We start from the raw sequence: 21,793 nt of genomic DNA, 5'->3' as shown, positions 1-21,793 counted from the left end.
TATGAGGGAGGTCCACAAAGGCGGTGGAGACCCGAGCACAGCAGCATTGGAGCAAGGCAGGAAGCCACTAACAGGGCTCCTGAGGCCTCCCATGGAAACATAGCTCCGGCTCATCCCTCTCCCACCCAAACGGGCAAAAATAGCCTCCCACTCCACATATTGCACTGCTCACCCCTCAGCCAGTTCTGTCCCAATACAAACTTTACCATGCTAAAAGTAAAACCAGCACCCAATGTTCGAAGTGTTACACAGAAGATTTTGGCACAAGTTCTAGGAAAGGTAAAATTAAATTGTGTCAGATCTCCTCTAGCCATGCTCAGAGCACAAAAACCTGTTTCAGGTAACGCTGCACTGGTCCTCCCCTACAGCACTCCTGCACACCTCATCTAAGTGATCCTTGATCTCCAGCACCTTCCTTTGATGCTCAAGGATCTCCATAGTCTCCCTACTACCCTCTTTTTGTTGGCAAAGGGTAAAAAGAGGGCAAGCAAGCAATGCTAAATATCTCTTCACAGGCACACGTCTGGGCTCATGCACATCCCAATTCTTCCCTGCAAGCACTTTTTTAGGCAAAGTGACTCATTTGCCACTATGACCCCTGTTTTTTTCCCTAGAGGACAATCTCTTTAAACTCAGAGAGATTTAACTAGTAACATTAAAATGATGACTTACCAGTGTCTCATTATCTTCTGAGGTTCTCTGGTAATGAGCTGCTAAAGCAACGTAATCCTGTGCCTGCTTGTTACACTCTAAACACTTAAGTCCATGACGGATTAGTCTCAATGGGTCCGTATAGAGAGGCAAGGCTGGCTGAGTGTTAGCAGAAATTCCTACCCCACCTCCTGAAGTAGCACTGGACTTACACGTAGGAGAGGGCGAGTGCAAAGTCTGAGGAGCCAGAGAGGCTGAAGAGCTTGTAGGAAAAGGTGAAAACATTTGGTCTAAGGAAATTGGTTTCATTAGCAGCTGAGAACACTGCATGATAAATCCTTTGCTCTTATGATCTCTTGCATGTTTAAGCAAGCTACACTTATTAAAAAAAAGTAGCATAGTTGAACACTGAGTGCACATGACCTCAATATGAACGCTTCGTCTACTATAGTGTTGAGTCAGGCTTTTCTCTAAGGCAAACGAGTCCCCACATTCCAGGCAACAATACCCAGAGGCAGGTAAATTAATACTGGTGTCAGGCGGAGGGCTAAGGTTTGGAGTATATATTGGCACCGGATTGGCACTGTGTAGTACTTTATTAAATGCCTCCACAATGACAGGAGCAGCTTTCTTGACTTGATGCACCAGCGGCACAGACATCTGTGTCACCTGAGGCTGGTTTCGCCTCTGTGCAGATGACTTTGCTGTAACAGAAGCAGCAACACTATGTGGGACTAAGTTGAGATTTGCCAAGTGCACGGCTTTGGGAAGAAGGCTGGAGGTGGTGATGTTGGATGGCTGCATCACGATACCCTGCTGCTGCCTCTTAACACCTACTTTTATGGCGCCGCCGCCGCAGTTTGGCAGTGGAGACAAGGACACAGCACACGTGCTGTTTGCAGCAGTATCTGTTTTCATACCATCTGTGTAAGGACTTGCTACATTTGACAGCTGGATAGCCACAGCAGTCCCATTTTTGGTTGAATTCTTGTTAGTCTCGCTTTCCATAACTGCACTAGTGTCAGGGGATGGGAAAGATTTGATAAACTCTTCAGCAGATGAGGTTTCCACAGGCGACTCTTCTGAAGATTTGCCCAATTCATCATTTTCTGGCAAAATTCTAGTTACAGTTCTCTTAATTTCACCAGAGGATGTCTTGATAGTCTTTATTCTAACTTTGGGAATTGCTGGTGGAGAGCCAGCTGCCATAGAAGGAGAGCCTTTCCCACTGCTGTCACTGCACACACTTCGAGGACTCTCAGGCTGCTTGCTGGCCTTCCTTACCACCTCTAATGGGCTTCGGGGACTCTTTGGCGACTTGGGCATTTTTGGACTTCCCTTTATCCCATCTTTAAAAGGACCAGGTTCCTTGGTAAGGTTTGGCTGATCGCCCTTTGGAATAGATGCAACCTTTTTGGCCTGAAGAGCTACTAACGCCGCCACACAGGATGACAACTTTGAATGAGTTGGCTTCAACCTCTGGCGAGGTGGTACTGACGAAGACATGTTCAGCTCAGGCACAGACCCCTTACTTTCTCCTAGATTATTGTGGGGGAGGCCTCCAAACACCAAGCCTTCTCCAAGAAAGCTATTAGTATCTACCAAGTCCTTGCCTGACTCAAACCTCTCTGTTGCTTTGTCTTGTTCTCTCCTGCTTATATCCAGCCTACTGTCTGGCTGGCAGTGGATTTCCATCTTTTGTTCCTTTTTACAGTATTGATCAAACATGCTTAATTCTGGCTCTGGCACCTTCCTAAGATGATCCAGTACTGAAGCTCCTGTTGGTATATACATAGAAGACGGTGGAAAATATGGAGTTTGGGCATGTTTGGGTTTATCACCAATACTGTTCTCTTTGAATGCGTCCTCTGGTTCAGGGCTGGAGATCGGGCTAAACTGACTAAATGTTGGCAAAGGCTCCGATTTGGACTGGTCCAGTTTATCAGAGTAACTTCTTGAGCTGTCACCATTAATAAAAGTCGACTCAAACTTGCCATAATTATGCACTAAAGCATGAGCCTCTGATGGCAGATCAGACCCACGAAACCCGTTGTGTAGCAGACCAGTCCCGAGGTGATTCCCCTCCTTTTCTGCTTCAAAGGACTCTTGGCGACTCGTGTTCTTCACTATCACACTCACAACAGGAGCATCAGAGGGAGGCAAAGAGTGAGATAAGGACACATTCTCATCTATGCAGATTCCTGATGACTTCAGGTGATTCTCATTCTCCTCCCCAGTTGATGGGATGGTCTCCTTGGCATCAAGGCTAGTTGGATCAGGGATGTCAAAAGCAGCCAAAAGGTCATCAAAGTCTGGGGTTTTCATGTCCCCCATGATGAAACCTACAATTAAAAGAAAAAAAAAAAAGAAAAAATAACCACAAAACTGTCAGGTACATCTTCTCCAAGGACAAACCTTATGAGACTCATTTGCATAAACATCTTCTGTGACAAAACACACAACTGCCCAAAATGCTACCACAGCAGGTACAAAGGCCAGAAACACCTGGGGCAGACACTTCAGCTTCCATTTTAACTATTCCAAGATTGACTGTTTATACACAAAAATATTAGCCCAACTTTTTCAACACGGCTTTAAACACAACAGTACTGTTTTGCAGGGCACCATGGGGACAGAACCTCTCCTGCCCTAGCTGCGCCTGGAGGATCAGCAAAAGCTCAGGTCCCATCCTGCTCGAGCTGGCAGGGACAGGTGACAAGTGACAGGAGCTGCTCACTCCTGTCCTGCGACACAGTCCATGCTCTCCAGGTTGTGGGCAGGGCTGCTCCTGGTGCTTCAGGCAAAAGGCAGACAGCATCCCCTTCTCCCAGGGTCCCCAAGAACAGAGCTGGTTCAAACGTGACCTTTTAAATGACATCAAGCTCTTGCAGGGGACATATTTTCAACCTGTCAGATGCATCACTACTCCAAAAACAGCCGCTGACGTGAGCCTCAACAGAAAAGACTCAGAAGTTCATTACTGCAGGGTTTCTTTTTTGTTCGTTGGGATTTTTTCTAGAGCTAATAGGCAATGATCACTGCCTATTTCTCAACAGATTGTCACACCTGAAGAATTCAGTCCTCCCTCAAGGTAAAAAGCCAGGAGTAAACAGGTGGCCCAAGAGAAATAGACCTGAAAAGTGAGATGACTCCCAACCCAGAGCAAGTTAAGTCATAGAAGTCTTCAGTAAATATTTCAAATTAGCAGCTCAAAGCATAGTAAACTGCTTGAAACAGGGGCAATCCTTAATTAGGTAACAATGAGAGGCAAAACTGCCCAAAGACAGAATAAAGGACCATATCCAAATCATAACAAGAAATGGTGTTCCCAGCCAGCTCTCTCTTTATAAGCTCTCCAGAAGGGAAGCGGGGACTTAGACGCTTGTCAGAGACCTATGACAGCAATAATCAAGCTCTGATGAGATACATAATGAAAACTGACAGCACAGAATTACTTGAACATTTGTGTTCACTACTGTCAGGGATACTGCTTTTTCCCTGTTTAATCAAAATATTTTCAAGGTGGTGCAATATATAGACTTCCTAAATATTTAGTAAGCCATTCTTTTAATACGTGCCCCATTTAAACGCCAAGTTTATGTGAACTGATATATGCTGTATGCAGGGGAGGAAAAAAACTTGAAGAGCATCAACTGAACTAGCAGAGTACCAGTTCCTACTTGGCGAGGAGCATCCACAGGCAAGGTAAGTCCTGCCACGCTCACTTGGCTTGGGTTGCAAAGCCAGTGGCAAGCAAGGGAGGCAGAGAGGGTGGCAAGAGCCCAGAAGAAGGGGGAAGAGCTGGGAGCAGAGGTGCAGGCAGAGAGGCGAACCCTGGGACAAGGCAGAAGGAGAGGAAGATGTCTGAATGTCTGACACCTTACCAAAAGGCCACTGATTTAAGGCTGCTTTCCTTATTTACAATTGGGTTTAAAAGTTTGTCAAACATCACATTAAACCAAACAAAATGTAACCCTTCCTGCCAGACTGCTGGTCAGGGAACAATTTACAGAGCCAGGCCTGGAGAAATCACTTCAGCATGGACCAAGAGGACATACTGGTCTTTGAGCTTTAGTTCAGCTGTGCCTACAGACAAGCCCGGAGGTGTTGCTTTGGTTAATCTACGGTAAAACACTCTGCGGAGATTTACTTGGCTTAAGAGTGGCTCACTGTGGTTTAGCTTAAACTTGTTCTCATTCTTAAATTAAACCACAAATATGAATGTCCACAAAGGGCTGTGCAATAATTTACAATCGCATCCTGCAGCAAGGTAGGGCAGCTGTGCCCTGAGCCACTGGAAGCCCAGAAGATAATGCATACGCTTCAAATCACCAGCACTCAGTAATGACTTTTGAAACATTGCAGACTACTGCAGTTGGCAGAGTATGGACCTGAAACTTCCCCTTCCTTTGGGTGGGAAAACTCGTGCCAGCTGGGAGAGAGCTAGGCACCACTCCGCTCCCAAAATTTCTGGCACACAAATCCTTCCACAAGGAAGACATTTCATCCATAACCTGGAACGCTCAAGTTTCATATAGAGAAAAATGAGCTTGCCAATTGCTCTTGACTTTTCCATTCTCACTCTCGAACACCTATGCACAGCTTCGGTTCAGCGGTGTTTTAAAATACAAGGCAAAATAAATCTGAGATATCTGCAGCATTACAGCATTTTTTGGAAGAAACCTTGCATTTTCCAGAAGCTTGTGTGTACATCGTTGAGTCCTATAGAAGACTAGTTTATATTCTTTGCTATTACTCAAGTATTTCTCCACAAACCTGCACCTTAAATTTGTCATATGTGAAGCTACAATTTCTCAAAATAAAGCAAAATTGCACCCAGATTCTAGAGAAGACTAAGTACCTTGCCAATAAAAGTGATTTTTAAATTACACAAATTTAAAGTTTTGACTAAACACCATTTACTTCTGTTCTCAGTTAAAAAACAGAAAAACTATATTAAAGAAAATTGTGTCAAAGGCCCCTGCAAACTGCCTTGTGAGGAAAGCTGGAAATAAAGACCATCCTCATTACATCCTTCTTGGGCAAAGGACTTGCCTTAGAACCCAAGCTTGGAATCCATTTTTCTCTCTCTGCTTGCCTATGAAAACATGGAGGTTGAGATTTGCAAAGCGATAGAAGTGTATAACATGAGCAGAGAAGGACTTATGGAGTAGATCGCATGGATTTCACTGCACAAAACCAGCCTCACAGCAGCATGGTCCTCCAGGAAGCAGGGAATCTAGAAGCCTCCAAGCCACTCAGAAAAACCTTGCCAACTCGCTCAAGGCAGTATGTCAAACCCCAGGGCCTTCTGCTGTGGCTAAACTTCAAAACTCTGCAGTCTGGCAGGGGTACAGCAGGACCAGGGTCCCATGCACGCACTATACAAACCTTTCACTAGCAGTGCTATTCCTGGAGACTTTCGGAGATCTGCAGTAGCTCCTCTGCCACTTTCAAACCAGCACGTACCATGCTGTTCAAGGAGGAGGTTCAAGATTGCCACCTACTAGGAAAGCATAAAAACCCAGTTAGATGGAGGTTAAAGAATAAAGGAAAATAATAATAATTTTTTATCAATCTGCAAAACATCCACCAAGGGCTGCTCTCCTGGGTCCAGAAGAGGCATGCATCTCCTGGAGGGGCTGGAGGAAGGAGGTGGACTGGGACTGCCTGCCAGGGGAACACTTTGGGAAGGCAATGATCTCAGGAGTAGGGGCTGAGGGAGCGCAGGCCAATCGGCCGAGCCCGACGAGGGAAGTGGCTGCCCAGGGGCTGTCAGGGCTGCGGGGAGGGTATGGAAACGGGGAGACCGCCGCTGCTCGGGGATCGCACCGGAGCCTTCAAACGGCAGGCGGAACCCAAGCACTTTAAAGTTTCAGGAGCCCTTTACGGGAACGCGGCGCGCCCTCGGTTAACGGTGCAAGGGCTCCGGGAGGAGGATTCGGGGGTCGCCCGGCCCGTGGCAGCCCCGCAGTCCCCCCACCCCGGTCCGTGCCGTCCCCACGCGCGACCCACTCGAGACAAAGGCCCAGGGGCCTCCCCGGCCCTGCGTCCCGCCGCTGCCCGGGCCCCACCACCCGCCCCCGCGCTGACAGCCCGGACCTGCCCCACCGTCCCCCAGCCGCACGTGGGCGAGCCCCACTGAAGTTAGTTCGGGCCGAGCCGGGTCGGGCCGAGCCGGGCTGGGCCGAGCAGCCGGAGCCGTGCCCGGGTCCGCCGCCAGGTAGTGAGGGGAGCACTGGGGGGGGGGGGGGGTGGGGGAGGGAGGCGGCGGGCGCCCCGCAGGCCGGAAGAGCCGGTGCGGCGGGAGGGAGGGCGGACGCGGAGGGCTCCGTCTGCCGCCGGCGGGGCCGCCCGCCCTGCCCGCGGGGCGGCAGCACCCGCCCGGCCAGCGGGAGGGAGGGCGAGAGGGGCGGGCCCCAGCGCGGCCGGGCCCCACCGCACGGCACTCACCCACACAAGCAGCTCCCCTGAGGGCCCCGCCGCCGCCGAGGGTCCCCGAGCAGGCCTCACCCCACACTGGGCACCAACGGCCGCAACATGGCGGCGGCGGGCGGGGCCGGAGGCGGGGTGGGGAAGGGCCGTGGCACGGCGGACCGCCCCTCAACGCCGGGCTCGCGGCGCCGCCGGGAACCGCGGGGTCGGACGCGGCCTTCCACGTCCCGGGCGACGCGGGACGCGGCCGCGGAGTCGGCGGATCCTCGCCACGCCGGGCTTGTGTGTCCCGGCCGCCGGCCCCATGCCCACCTCCTCCTCAGGGGAGGCTCCCGCCACCCTGATAGGAGCGGCCCGGCGGGCTGGCGTAGGCCGTTAGTATTTATTGACTGTCAATGTTAACGGCTCAGCGTCTTCCTTAACTGATAAAATTCCTGGGAATGCACCACCAAGTCCTAATGTTTAAAAAAAAAATTAATTGTTATCGTTTGTGCTTAACACCTTCCATAGCGATGCATTTGGAAGCGGTGGTGAGGAGAGCTGCGTCTGGTGCTGGGCCCACCACTACCAGAGAGACCACGGAGATGGTGAAGGGACTGGAGCATCTCACATATGAGGAAAGGCTGGGAGAGCTGGGATTCATCCTGGGGAAGAGAAGGCTCAGGAGAATCTCATCAATGTATATAAATACCTGAAGGGAGGATGGAGCTTTTCTCAGAGGTGTCCAGTGCCAGGCGCAGAAGCAACAGTCACAAACCTAAACACAGGAGGTTCCCTCTGAACATCAGGAAACACTTTTTGACTGTGATGGTTACCGAGTACTGGCACAAGTTGCCCAGGGAGGTTGCAGAGTCTCCATCCTTGGAGGTATTCAAGAGCCTTCTGGACACGTTCCTGGGCAACTGGCTCTAGCTGGCCCTCCCTGAGGCTGGACCAGATGACCTCCAGAGGTTCCTTCCAACCTCAACCACTCTGATGCTGTGAAGCATTTTGTGTTCAGATATGGATATGACACCCTATGTATATATATGTATGTACATACATATGTGTATATATGTATATATATGACACATATGTGTAAAAGACAACTATTTCTTGAGTTTGGCTTTCCTGTGGCGTGACATTTTTACCATCTACACCTGCTGCTGGTCGTACAGCATTGTTCATACTGTTCGTTTCTCGTCTAGTTCAATAATTGTTTTTTTCCTTGTTGTCAGTCCCATTGGCAAAATATTTCTTCTTTTTCTTTTTTATTAACACTCATAGCTTCACTTCCTTCATTTCTGAATTGGTGTCATCAGCTTTTCCCTTTCGGAGGTGATAGCCATTCCCTCAATACCAACAAAAGGGCAAAGGAAGTCATGCACAGAAATATCAGAAATACACTTTCAATATCATGACTGTTACCTGTATTTTTAGAACATCTCTACGAAAAACTGCTCAGGAGCTCTAGGTTTTATCTGGTAAGACAGCTAATGTTTCTTACACAATTTATAAAGATCAGCCACAGTCCTGAACAAGTTGTGGCTTGCAGGAAAGCAACCGTAATTTGAAGGATTGTGCTAATTAAGAAATATAATGCCAATGGGAATTTAGTTCCATCCTAGATGGCCAAGGAGGAGAGGCAGCCCTAGAATGGCCAGGTGGGAAGCTACATTCCCCTCCTCAAGACAGCAGAGACATGAAAAGGGCTAAGGAGAATCTATATTCTTCTGTATGATTTAAAAATTACATTTCTTTTTTTATTTTTAGTCCAAAGTAGTAACTTGATAAATCTGGAAATAAAAAAATCTTCCACCTTTTTTTTTTTTTTAAAGTTTAAATGTGTCCCTTTAGACTTATTTCGTGATCCGAGCAAAAGGAATTGATGTGGTAGAGACAAAAGCCATGGATCTAAAGGAGATGGTGTTACAAAGCAGACCTCTGCACTCAGGATGTGCGGAGGCTGGAGCAAGGAACCCCTGTGTCCTGGTGGCACCTCGGTGAGGGAAGCCCCAGGATGAAATACTCAGATGATGTCCAGCTGCAGCTGAGATCTTCACTTTTAATTCTTCATCCTGCTTGGGGTTGTCAGTGCTTGCTTTTTAGCTGGGGAAAACCGGTTCTTCCCAGATGCTGGCTACATTGGAGGGTGCGCGTGTGCATATGTAAGCAGGCAGGCTGGCAAGTACAGTGAGACCCATTTTATTTATACATAACAAACGTAATAAAGTCTTGAGTGCTCATGCCTAGGCAACCGTCAGTTTTCAAATCAGCGAATAATTTGTTTCTGTCAGAGCTCTGTGTTATAGAGAATTACCTTGAGCTGGTTGCAAAACTTGCACGTTACAAAACTGTAATTAACGTTTCAGAAACTCCAGGGAATGTTTATTATTGGCAGGGTGAGAATGAATCTCCAGACACAAACATTCCTCTAAGATAACACTGTAGCCTTCAGCGTTATGTACACACACAAAAAATAAACCAGTGTAACTTAAATCAGGGTAATTAATTACACAATTGTCATTTGAATGCATTCAAAACCATTTACACCTTTCACTCTGGCTTTTTGGTCCCCCCCAACTCCCAGGGCAAGCTCTCTGCATTGCCCCAAACAGGTTTTATTCACTTTTTTTGCTTTTTGACACATACACCAATGAGCTGACATGGCTCTTCAACCAAGATCCCTGTAAAAAACTACTGATCCACCACAAACACAGAAAAAACTTGCCCTTTCTCCATATCCATGCTCAAGGCAGCTTGTAGTCAATGGTCATGGTACACGCAATGATGGACACCTGATCTTAAATTCCTGTATCAAATCAAAAAGAATGAAGCTGTATATCCCAGCAAGTTTGGGTATAGGAATAAGAACCCTAATTTGGCAACATCCTGTTAGAGAAGAACTGTTTCATGCCCTGCCATACTTCTGATTCCCATTTAGTGGAGTTGGAGATGTGATAGACTGATTTCTTGTGGGAGATTTTAGTCAAAGGTTGCTAGAATGGCAAGGAAGCACATTTCCTGTATCAGCTTTTGCTAGCACAATAGTAAACCTGTTTTACTACTCAACTAGAAAACTGGGAGAATAAATTTCTTCACCCACAAGAACCGCAGGCTCTGGTGCAGTACAGACATGCTCCAAGGTCTGAGCAAGCGAGGACCCTTTGCGCAATCCTCTGTGCCGACAGTGGAGACAGTGCAAAGCCCTGGGCTTAGTATTGCTTTGACAAGTAGCACTGATGCAACTGCTTGCAGGGCTCTGCACCTGATTGCTGACCGTGAGCCAGGTTTGCAGTGACCCCCTTCTTAGGTTGGCTCCAGATGGGCTCGCTCCCATGCTCCAGCTACAGCAAGAGGACCTTCTCAGGATGGTTCTCCTGCTGAAGCAATGTTTCATGTGACCGCAGCCCCGGGCCTGGCTTGGGACTGGGATGGCTGGGGGACAATGGTTTCCCCATGGTGACAAAACTGGCTTGAGCTGTTCTTGCCTTTGTGCCTCCAGCCCCATGTGATGGCAGCAGGACTGCTCTGTGATCTGGAGAGAACTGATCCAGGTTATATAAACATCACTGGGGAAGAAATTGAACTTCATTACTTCCCTCATCAGCTTACACTTAGTCCCACAAGCAGTTGTGTGGGCAAAAATGAAGATAGAGGGAGAGCTGCTGGGGCAGAAAGACCAACGGCGTCAAGCCACAGCCCACATCACTCCTGAAACTCTGTTGAACTTTGGTAGAAAGTTTAACCAAAGCTTAGAAAATTGTGAGAATAATAATTCTACAAGGGTTCTCTGTCCTAAACCGCCTGTAGCACCCTGACAGCAATTTCAATGCAGCTGTACCTTGAAAAGCCTCACCAAGAAATCTCAAGAGATTGCTTTGCATGTTCACAAAAAGAGAGAGAGCAATGTAGATGCAGGCACAAGGTTGGTCTGTGTTGCAGGAATAGCTGAGGGGTAAGCAGGATGTTCTGGGCTTGGTGGTAGCGTTGTGTAGTCCCATAGTTTGGTCAACACATTGAACTGCAACAGGGTGGTCTGGTGTGGGCAGGCTCAGTCTTTTCTTCAGCTAGTTTCTCCAATTAAGCTTAATAGTAGAACATTTACATCAAACAGAGATACCTCAGAAACCCTAACAGTCTGCCCACTCCATCCTTACCCTCTTGAGATGGATCTGTTTGTTGAGAAAGCAACACTTGTGTCTGTATGTTACAATAGCCTTTGGTTATAACAAACTTTTTTTTCTTTTTCCTACAGGAGGAATGGGCAGTCAATATGACCAGGATTGAAGGTAATTCAGGAGAGAAGAGGTGAGCAGGTGAAATTGCACTGCATGCAAATTATCTCATATAGTTAGGAGTCATTTAGGAGAATTAATGTCTGTGTTTCCAGGCATCAAACAGGATTAAGTGCAACGTAGCCCCAAAACGATGTGTAGGATTTTTGCTTTCTGTGCAAATGCATTGATAATCCTAAAGTGACATTTCTGGCCTCATCCAGTGGCTGGAAAGTTCTCATATTTAAAATGCAAAAACTGTTATCATGTACAGAAGCTAATTTCAGCCCTGCAGTAAGAGCAAAACAGCTCAGAAATGAGGGCTTCTGGTGCACAGCCCCACTGATTGTGCCATTTCTGCCCTGGCCCATACATACTTGAGCACCTTTCTCATGCATCTTGGCATTGAAATGAGCTCAGGCACTTTCCCAGGTGCTTACAGGAGACTTGCTGATCCTCCCCAGAGTGCAGTGGAAAGGACACTGGGGACCGTAAGGCATCTGAGCAATTTAATCTGCCGTTGGGTGGCACGCTGGGCCGCTCCAGCCTGGGGCAGAGTGGCACACGTTGAGGCTTTATCCCACAGCCTGTGCTGAGGAACACAGCTGGTTTTTAACTTGTACCCAGTCTGAGGTGGAGGCTTTTCTTCATAGCTAGGGACACGACGATAGCTAGCGACCAAAGGATTTTTCTTCTTGCTTTCCAAACATTGTGAGTTTCTAGGAATACTACAGGTGAGGCAAAAAATCCTCTGTGTTTGATCTCTACCCTGTCATAGTTTCTTTCTTTTTTTTTCCCCTGGAAAGTATTAAAAAAGTCTTTTCACTCATTTGAAACTTAAAAATTCAGTGGATTTTTGTTTTCAGAATTGTATGCTACTATTTTCTCTCTCAGCACAACAGCAGGAAAATGCAGATGAACCTTTACACTGGAAAAGTTTATGTATGAATTCTGTTCATCCCAGCATTAGTCTCTAAGTATTTGTTACCACATCATTATTTAAGTTCACATGCTCAAACAGACTGTTCACTCTGCCAGGATAGTCTGTGTCGTACCAGGAAACATTAAATTGCTGTGCAACTAGTTCTGCTCACTTCATGCTTCTCCCAGGAAAACCCACAACTTGACCGTGCAGCCACACTGATGCTGGGAGTAAGACAGCCAAAGCTCGGTGCTTGACTCTGCTTTCTGGGAACCAGGACAGCTCCATGTCATACTTTCACAACACCAGAATGGCTGCACAGTCCTGCAGCAACACAGAATGTGGTTCAGTTCGTGTGTTTGCATTAGGAGCTGGTTTACTCCTGTGTGATGCCCTGATGTGTCTCCCCTGAGCTCCTTGGAGGTGTGTTCAGGGCACTCTGCTGTCTCTCGCTCCCTGGCTAGTCCTTCCACCAAGTTCTCATCAAAGGAAAGATCAGCATTTCAGAAAAACTGCTAAATTTTCAATCTTGTTTGGATTTTGGTAACATAAATGTCTTGCCTTCATCTTTGTGTCTCACATTATTTCACACATGAGGACAGAGCCCCCCACATCTGCTCTCTTACCCCACATCTGTGCAGCTGGGGGGATAAATGTAGACAAGACGCTGCAGTTGCAGCATATCTTGCTTTCTTCCTCACCCCTCTGCTTGTGCTGCCTGGCACATGCGTGCCTCTGCCTCCTGCATCACCTCTGTCTCTTCCATTTCCTTTGCCTCTTGCTTTACCTCTGCCTTCTGCATTGCCTCCACCTCCTGCATCTCCTCTGCCTCCTGCATTTTCTCTCATTTCTGCATTACCTTTGGCTGCTGAATCTCCTTCAGTTTCTGCATCATCTGCCCCACATGAGGTGGCATGGGCAGAGCCTTTTCAGCTTGGGGCAGCCCATACTGCTGCCACACAGGACATAGTTCAATGCCTCTCTGTAGGCCTTACTGAGAAAAAGATGGAGGAGAAGGCTGGTGTTAAGCAGCAGTAATTACTCCCTTGGAGATGTGACAACCTTCAGCAACATCTCTCAGTGCTGCAGCTCCTGAGAAGCAGTTTTAGCTGCAAAATCTTTCCTAAAAGTTGATCTTTGCTTGCCAATGACTTTCTCTCACTTCTTCTCCAGACCCTTGGGTTTTTATCCCTAGAGGGAGAAGGACCTTGGGAATTTATACACCATACCTTTCCTTCCTCTTTCTCCTTGCTTTGTCTTTAAATTCAAACCTAGCTTTAACTAAGACAACTGATGGTGTGTCCTGTGTGTCCCAGAGGCTTTCACTGCATTGTAAGACTGAGCAGGCGGAACTGGTCTCCGCTCTGCCATTGATTGCCTTCATGCTCATATGTTCCTGGAAAAAGAGCTAGCTCCTGAACACAGAGTCAGGCTGTAACTGAGGAACTGCAGCCTGTACACTGACACAGGAACTGCAGTGCTGTCAGCAGGGCATGTGACTGTCTGGCTCCCAGATTTTGTCTCCTTGGGAAGGCCTGTAATACAGAGGTTTCTTAGGCTTGTGCCCTGTTGGCAGATTTGGGCTACAAGTCAATAAAATATGGGAGGGTTCTGGCTCTAAAAGGTGCTAACATTTTACTGTTTTGTTTAACAGTAGAAGCTATCTCATCTGATTACGTTTCTGTAAAGATGACTGGGGTGTAGAGAAAGGAAAAAAATAACACTGTGTCAGGACACAGCATCTTGTAAGAGGTGCAGGACACTCAATACTTTTTGTTCAAAATGAGCTTTGGGAGAAAGATGAAGATAGGAAAGTATAAGGGGCTGTGACAAACAAGCTTTTCAGAAAAAAAGAAAATGGTTGTCAGATTTGTTATGGAGAAAATTCTTTTTATGCCTTAAAAACACTAGGGACTGTGATGATAAGAAAGCACTGTACTAGCATAGTCAAGTCATCTGAAAATGAAGTTTTCCATAGTAGGCCTCCTTTGACCCTATTAACTGTGGATGGTACAGTATTTTCATGTTCTTTTTCATCCTTTTAGACATTAATTGGGCCCTCAGTTACACTGTGCTATCACTCAGTATGCTAAGTGATGGGCTGTGGTAGCTCTGGTGTGTCAGTGACAGACGTTTAAGTATAGGACAAACAAATGTCTCTGGCCTTCAAGAAACAATTTTCCAAAGGCTGAACTCACATTGACTCATACTAGTGCAGCAGAGAGATGTGCTAAGCACTCTTATTGCAACCTATCTGGAAGCAGAAGCTTTTCCTGTGAGAGAAAATAGTGGAGAAGAGCCAGGAATGAATAAGCAGCCTTATTGCTTCATGGATTAAAAAACCTCTTCCTATGAATGGGCTGCGTAGGGCTCATTAAAGCATTGATGAAGACAAAGAGTAAAATTATGATGGGGTAGACAGGGTAAAATTATAACCTACAGCTTTGGGGTAGGAAGGAAATGAGCAATAAAGGAATTGGCCTGTGTGGAAGGCAGCAGGTTTCTTGTCTTCTCCTGGAACATCTTGCCATGTCACATTGCTACAGGCAACGTACTGGGCTGAAGGGGTTTTTGGTGAACATTCCTGTATGCCTTTTCCCCAGGGCCATGCTGCCCAAGCTGGACAGAGTCCTTTCTGAGCATCAGCACGTTGTTCTCTAATGTCACTCTATCGCCATTACCTACAAGCCCCCAAGATTAAGGGTCTTTTCAAAGAGAGGGTTTGATCTTGTAGATCACATGTTCAGGATCAGCACCTGCACATCATGCCTGAAACATACTTCCACTCAAAGCATGGTGTTGTGAGTCTGGAGTGGATCGCGGTCTCTTTTCAGACCTTGGCTTCTGCATTTGTCTTCAGTAGCCACCAGCCTTCCCAGGTCAGAGAGCAGGAGCGATGCATTGCTCTACAGACAGACTTAGACCCTGATTTTGCAGCCAGGCCCTGAAGAGTCAGGCCCAGCAGAGAAGGATGCACATCACATAAGCACTTCAGGAAGAGCTGCTGCAATTCCGCCAACTGCACAGACCTTGTGTATCTGAGATAGTGCTTTTGATCCAGCCACTTAAATTGCCCGAAGGAAACCACTGGAATTTGCTGGTGTGCTGGGGGTTTGTGATGCATTTCCTGATTTCCTACTGGAGGAGTCAAGATGGGCTGATGTCAAAGGGAAGAGCATTAAATAGGCTCTTGCTTTGTCTCACTAAATGATAAGCATCCATCACCTGAGGAACTTGAAAGCCTGATAGACACAGCATGCAGACCACTGAGAAGGACCGATCTTACGCTTTCCATAAATCTGCTCTTCTGCCCAAGATCCTTCAACTTTTCCTCCCATATTGATTGTACTTTTCAGCATGCTTCTTGGTATTCTCCATGGCATCCTCAGGAGGACTGTCCCAAATCAGTGCCAAGATCTCACCTTTCATATGAAGCTATCATCTTTGACATTACCATTTCACCAGTAGCAGACACTTGATTCAAGGGTTACATGCACAAAAGTGCTGAAGACACATGTGTATCCAAAATTCACTGAAATTTGAGCTCAAGCTGAGGTTGCTCCCTGCCAATAGTGTTGCTCCAGGTTTACGGCTGCAGATTATCTCTTGTTTCTTCTTGTCATATTGGTCACCAGGGTGGGTCCACAGTGTTTTCCTGGCTGCAGGAGAGGGAGGCTGTGGGCACCTGACCCAGTGCAGCCAGCATCATGGAGAGTCCCATCAGCAATGTCAATGTGATGGGTAACTGCAGATGGGCACCTGCAAGACTGCAGTGGGTCTCAGCAGTCTTGGGAGGGAATCCAGTGGCTCTGTTATGCCAGCAGGCACTGGGAAAGATGATCCCAAAACTGGAAATGATGTGTTAGTAATTAAATTTCTCTAATTAACACAGGGAGACTTCTGAAAGGCATGCAGAAAGTGAAAGGATGAGAGTAACTCAGTAGCAGTGGGACTTTGGAGAACAGCATAGTGAATGAAGGGATCAATTTAGCAGTAGCGATAGTGGTCTAAGGATACAACTTGGCAAGGGCTGTAGAGAGACTGCATAAATCTCATTAAACCAGCTGATACTGTTGGGGGGAAAAAAGACAAGCTCCCCTGTTGAACTTCCACTGCTTGTACCATACCTTCTTCATCTGGCACCTCTCCAGAAAAGAAATTACATAAATGGCACATATATTGGAAAAATAACTGTCCTTTGAAGTTTTTTCCCTCTTCTCCCTTCAAACTCTACCAAAGTCATCATCCAAAACAAACTTGCAGGGAGCAGCAGTTGCAGAGAAGCATGCCAAACCAGAGCACCAAATGCAAATCCTGTCCTGCAGACATGGCCAAGATCACTGCCCATCATAGTACGACTGGCCTTTGCTGTGTGCATCCCACACTGTGAAATCCTCCAGACCAGGAGGATTCAAACGGTCTCACTGAAACTAGGTGAGAAAACCAAACCTACTACATGAATTTGCATAGCCAACATGCATGAGAAACCCCCCATCAGCAATGGAAGTACTGCCATCCTAAAGCAGCTGCTCTGCACTCTCTCACCTCTCAGGCATGATCCTCCAGGGAGATCTACAAAATAACTTCAATAGAGAGAATTACAACTTTTAGCAACAGGATTTATAATTCATATCTCCACCAAACACCAGGGATGCACCACCTTTCTCTGCCTGTGCTCTTTGATAAATGCTTTTGCATTCAACAGGCAGTGAAAACTGCCTTCTCTTTTTCTCTCTCTCTGCTAGCTGTGAAAGATGTAATCCCAGCTGTGCTAGCTAATGTGCCCCTCTGCTCTCCAGGAACCATCTTTTGTTCCTCTCAAATTAATCTGTTAACACAATCAAGCTATGCTTAGAATTGTTCCCAAGATACCATTTCCCTCACTCAGGTTCATAAAAGAATTTTTTAGGAAAAGTGTGGATCCCCATCTTGCTACTCCGGGCAGCCCCCAGAACACCTGCCTGTCCTTTACCAAACAATGGGACAAATGACCCAGGACAATTTGAAGCTTCAGCTGGTGTGGGCAGGGATGAGTGTCCTTGTGTTGGCTGCATTTCTGTTTTTATCTTTTCCTCATCAAAACCAAGCTTCAGGAGAGCGTGAAAAGGAGGGAGGCTTCAGCTAAACAGAATCTCACAGGAATTTTATAGAGTCCTAGAAGGACTTGGGGTGGAAGGGCACCCTGGATGTGCCCAGGCCAGCCTCCTGCTCAAAGCAAGGCTGTTCACAGACCTAGACTGACTTGTTCAGAGCCCAACCAACTTGCTCAGAGCTTGCTCAGGCCACTCTCAATGCATCCTTTCAATATATAAGTGGGTCTTACATGAAAAATGCAAACAGACTTTTTTACCAGGGCCTGTAGTGGCAAGACAAAGGGCAATGGTTTTAAACTGAAATAGAAGGTAGATTTGGATTGGATATAAGGAAGACATTTTTTACAACGAGGGTTGTGAGGCATGGGAACAGGTTGTCCAGGGAAGCTGTGGATGCCCCATGACTGGAAGCGTTCAAGGTCAAGTTGGATGGGGCTTTGAGAAACCTGATCAAGTGGAAGATGTCCCTGTTCACGGCAGGGTTGGTTAAGTTATCTTTAAATGGTGCCCTCCAACCCAACCCATTCTCTGATGCTGTGATTCTGACGCCTAGGATGTCTGTTACCCTAATGTTCAAGACAGTGCCAGTTTAAAGAAATGTATTTATCAGCCCACATGGAGGCAGGGTCGTGGGGGGTCTCCAGTGAAAACCAATTCTTTCCTGACGTTTCTGGTGTTAGAGATTATGACAGTCTATCTTGGTTGTCTGCTTTTCTCTAGAAAGCAATGAGGTTTCAGGCCATCACAAGGCCCCTGCACAGCATGGGAATGTTTTGGGATGCAAGGGAATTAGTAAAAATCAAGGGCCTGGGCAAAAAAACAATAAGAACCAAAATTTAGAGGAAAACATGCTTTTTTGGAAGCACCTTCCCAGAGAACAAAGCAAGTGGAGTACCATGGTTATTTCTGTAGCTGTCTCTGCCCTGTGAACTATGCTTCTTACTCAGCCCATCACTTCTGCACGGTGCAGTGAAGGCCAGTCTAGACTGGAGGCTGCAAACAGGGACTGTGCCACTCAACTTGCTCATCATGAGAACTGCAGGTGCTCATGCGTGCATCCTGGCACAGGCTCACAGATAGATGCCTCGAAGAAAGGAAACCAGAAGACTGAGCCCCAGGGGTGCACAGGTGCACACTAGTGCAGACACTGCTGTGCAGATGCACCACAGGAGCATGTTGTACCCAGGCGTGCACAATCCCTGATGCTCATACTGCAAACTGCAGAAGATACATACCCACAAGTATCAAGACATAGACGTCAAATCCTTGCCAGACTTCCAGAGCACTCCACCACACCAGCTCTTCTCCAGATCTCTAATATGACAGCAGATACATTTATATTCTCTGGCGAGTTTCCCCTCAAAAGCAGCCCAAGGACCCCACAAGTGAGCACCCGAGAAGACACAGAGTCCTCAGATACCTGGAGATAAAAGCAGTCGTTAAAAAGGCATAAACAAAGGGCACCATGATTGTTTTGCCACGTCTCCAGACTTGAGAGGAGGCTGACATAACCTTTACATAATCCCATTAGCATTTGCAGTGAAAACAACGGCATTTTAGGAGGCAGAACAATGTATTTTCTTATCATCCAGAAAGGTCAAAGGTATTTATCTGATTTAATATTTTATAATTGATATTAAGCAACACAGAATAATATGGCAGGCAGGCAGGAGGTGGCTGCAGTGACATGGCAGAAGCTGCCCTCTACTTTTCCACTAACGTATTGTCCAGTGGGCTGGGCAGGATCCAGGTCTGGGAGCAACAGCCCTTTTCTATTGACTCTACAGAACAGGGGACTTTCTGTCATACCCTGCTGTGGTAAGGACCCCAGATGCAAAGGCAGTCTCCTCCACGGTCTCAAAGTTGCCACTTAACACTATTTCACCATCACATCTCTGCAGGAGCTGACACTCTAACCATTGCAATCCCAGGGGATGATACATCCTCAGCCTGCCTGTCATCTTCTGTCCTTCCCCTGGTTGGGCAGGGTGCAGGCATGGTGCTGGCACAGCCCTGACCAAACTGCCACATCCTCCACAGTGGGAAGGGATGAGACAGAAAGCAAGCTGAGGAGAAGAGATCACTGGGAGGGAGAGTGAGAAAAGAGGAAGGGGGCTCAAAAATAGGTCATGATGTCCAGCAGGAACCAAGACTGTCAGCAGACACATGGACACACATCAATGCTCTCCATGATAACTTTGCATCCGGAGTAGCAGCAGGTCAGGACCAGCACCCCTGGGCCCACGAACTGCACCATCTCATGGGCCTTGTGGTCAAGCAGGGACAAGCTCTTGGCTGGCTCAAGGGCTTTGTGGTCTGGCATTACAGTGGGCACCCCACTGGTGCACATGATCTATGATCATGCAGCACTTGGGTAAGTATCTCATATTTTTCATTGCTGGTAAGGAATGGAAATTAGGAGGTTATTCTTTGCTGAAACATTCTGGAAATCTCTCACTTGTCTCTTCCATCTGTTTATTTTTACCACTTAATAACACGTGTGTCTCGTCAACTATTCTTGACACCATGGCAAGAAAATCCAACTCAGTGAAGACAGCTTTATCAAAGAGACATTAGCTCTTCGTTACTGTGTGACACCACATCAGCTCTTCTTGTGTGTATGAAGTCTGGTCTGTCATTTCAAAGAGTGTTTTCCATCTCTTTGAGGAATATGACCATTATATTTAAAATTGTTGATTATTATGCAAAAGGTTATCCAAACTGTGAAGATAAGAAGCAACTTCAGGAACTTCAAGGACTCTCATTTGTTTGGTTATATGCTTTTCTCTTCACTGCCACATGATGTCATGGACCTAACTTGAAATGATTAGTAACAATGGCAAAACAGTAATTGAAATAATCTTTGATAGAGGAGGGAACTCTGGGACCATATGATAGAGGCTATCAATAATTTCTCACCATTAATGAAGTCTTAGTCTGCAGGCTTCACCATGACACCAAACCTGCTTCTGCCTTTGCTTTCCAAAGAGGTATCCCAGCTCTCTGCAGAGGGGTAGCTTGCCTGAATGCAGATCGACAATGTTTATCTTCTTTCTAATTTGAGTAATCTCTGGTTTATTGTCTTCACTGGGGATGACTTCACTCACCCCTTTTATTTAAAACTATCCTCCTGGTTTCATTACTGAACAATCTGCTTGTTGGGGAAGCCTGGAGGAACTGCATCTGACCCAAGTTACATTTTCAAATGAACTGTTTTACCACCTTTCCCTTATCTTCTAGACCTGCCATAAGTTTTTGTTTTTAAAACTTTTGGAACCAGTTGAGCTGAACCAATGTCTTCATTTGCTCTTTAGACAGGGAGCAGAGTTAGTTCACTGAAAACACAGCCTTTCATCTCCTGGTTTTCTCGCTGTTCAGAATCACTCAGAACATGTATACTCTTTTGGGCATGTATTCTGGTAGCAGAATCACAGAAGCGTTGGTTGGAAGGGACCTAGTCCAACCTCCTGTTCAAAGCAGGACGATTGCCAATGTTAGGAGAGAGGAGAGCACAACCGTGGGTGTCTCCAAGTGCAAAGCATGATGGAGAAAGGCCATCTGTGACACACCGCCTTGGATAACACCACCTGGATTTAACAGTTCAAGACCTCCTTACTAGCCCTGAGTTTGGTATCTTCAATTACTGCCTTGTGTATTGTCCTGTTATGCCTATAGGAAGTAGACTGTCACTACCTAGTACTTCAAAAGCAATCCTCAGCTAATGACTTAATGAGTACATTTTAGAAAAAAAAGGCAATTCCTCTATTAGACCAGTTCAAGAAATCTTCCTGTTCAATCCTTGTCTACAAGAAAGGTTCCATAGCTGCTAAAGAGCTTGGTAACTTGCACGTTGGGAAGCTCGCTCCTTCCCTGGGAAGGAATGGCCAGCTAATGCCTTCAGGATCTTTCCTGCCTATATGAGAAGCTACTTCCAAAAATTAGGGGAAGAGGACCAAACCAGCATTCTTGAGTCTTGCAGTTTCCTTGTATGTCCCTCTATATGTTCTACTATACTGCACACATCCTTTCCATAAAGGGCCATTCAGGCCCAGACCAATTAGGTTGCCTGTATATCAGGAGGCTCCTCAGACCCTGCTGTCCTGGGATAAAAGAAAGAAAATGCTCAAGGTTGCAAAATTTCAAATGCTCCTCTTGTCAGAAAGGCCAGAAAACAGCATGAGATTGCCCCACAGCATAGAAAATTTCAGCTCATTGGTGTGACAGCTGTGGGAGGTGTCAAGCAAGTATATCTAGTAGACAGCACCACTAGCTGTGCCCTGCAATGCAAAGTAGGAAATGATCTGGCAGGTTCTGTACTAGTTATTATGGAAAAATCTCTATCAAGTAGAAAATAAAGAGAACCTACCAGTTTCTAAAGAGTAAATACAAATTCAGTCTTGCATGAAGGAGAAGGATTTTTTCCAAAAAGCTTGAAA

General features: G+C 46.6%; 1 protein-coding gene and 1 long non-coding RNA gene across 5 annotated transcripts in view; one reads left to right on the top strand and one right to left on the bottom strand.

Moving 5' to 3' along the window:
- The window catches only part of ZNF592 (zinc finger protein 592), a 45,063-nt gene extending 37,864 nt beyond the window's left edge, over nt 1-7,199 (bottom strand). For 3 of the 4 annotated variants that reach the window (XR_012661602.1, XM_075099719.1, XM_075099720.1), the window contains exons 1-3: nt 7,105-7,189; nt 6,043-6,157; nt 673-2,993 (exon numbers count right to left, since the gene is read on the bottom strand). Coding sequence is in view for 3 of the 4 variants with exons in the window: in XM_075099719.1 (XP_074955820.1) it covers nt 673-2,985 (2,313 nt within the window). In the remaining variant the exon portion in view is untranslated. Of the gene's footprint in view, nt 1-672; nt 2,994-6,042; nt 6,158-7,104 lie in introns of all 4 variants that reach the window. The other variant, XM_075099718.1, reaches the window with a different exon arrangement.
- LOC142060099 (uncharacterized) lies at nt 6,771-8,888 on the top strand. Its single transcript, XR_012661603.1, has 2 exons — nt 6,771-6,874; nt 7,597-8,888. It is a non-coding gene; the product is annotated as an uncharacterized LOC142060099 (long non-coding RNA).
- Nucleotides 8,889-21,793: the final 12,905 nt, after the last annotated feature.

Source organism: Phalacrocorax aristotelis, chromosome 7 (assembly GCF_949628215.1).
Source record: "Phalacrocorax aristotelis chromosome 7, bGulAri2.1, whole genome shotgun sequence".
Taxonomy (NCBI): domain Eukaryota; kingdom Metazoa; phylum Chordata; class Aves; order Suliformes; family Phalacrocoracidae; genus Phalacrocorax; species Phalacrocorax aristotelis.
The sequence above is the reverse complement of the archived record's forward strand: the minus strand, read 5'-3'. Positions and strand labels throughout refer to the sequence as shown.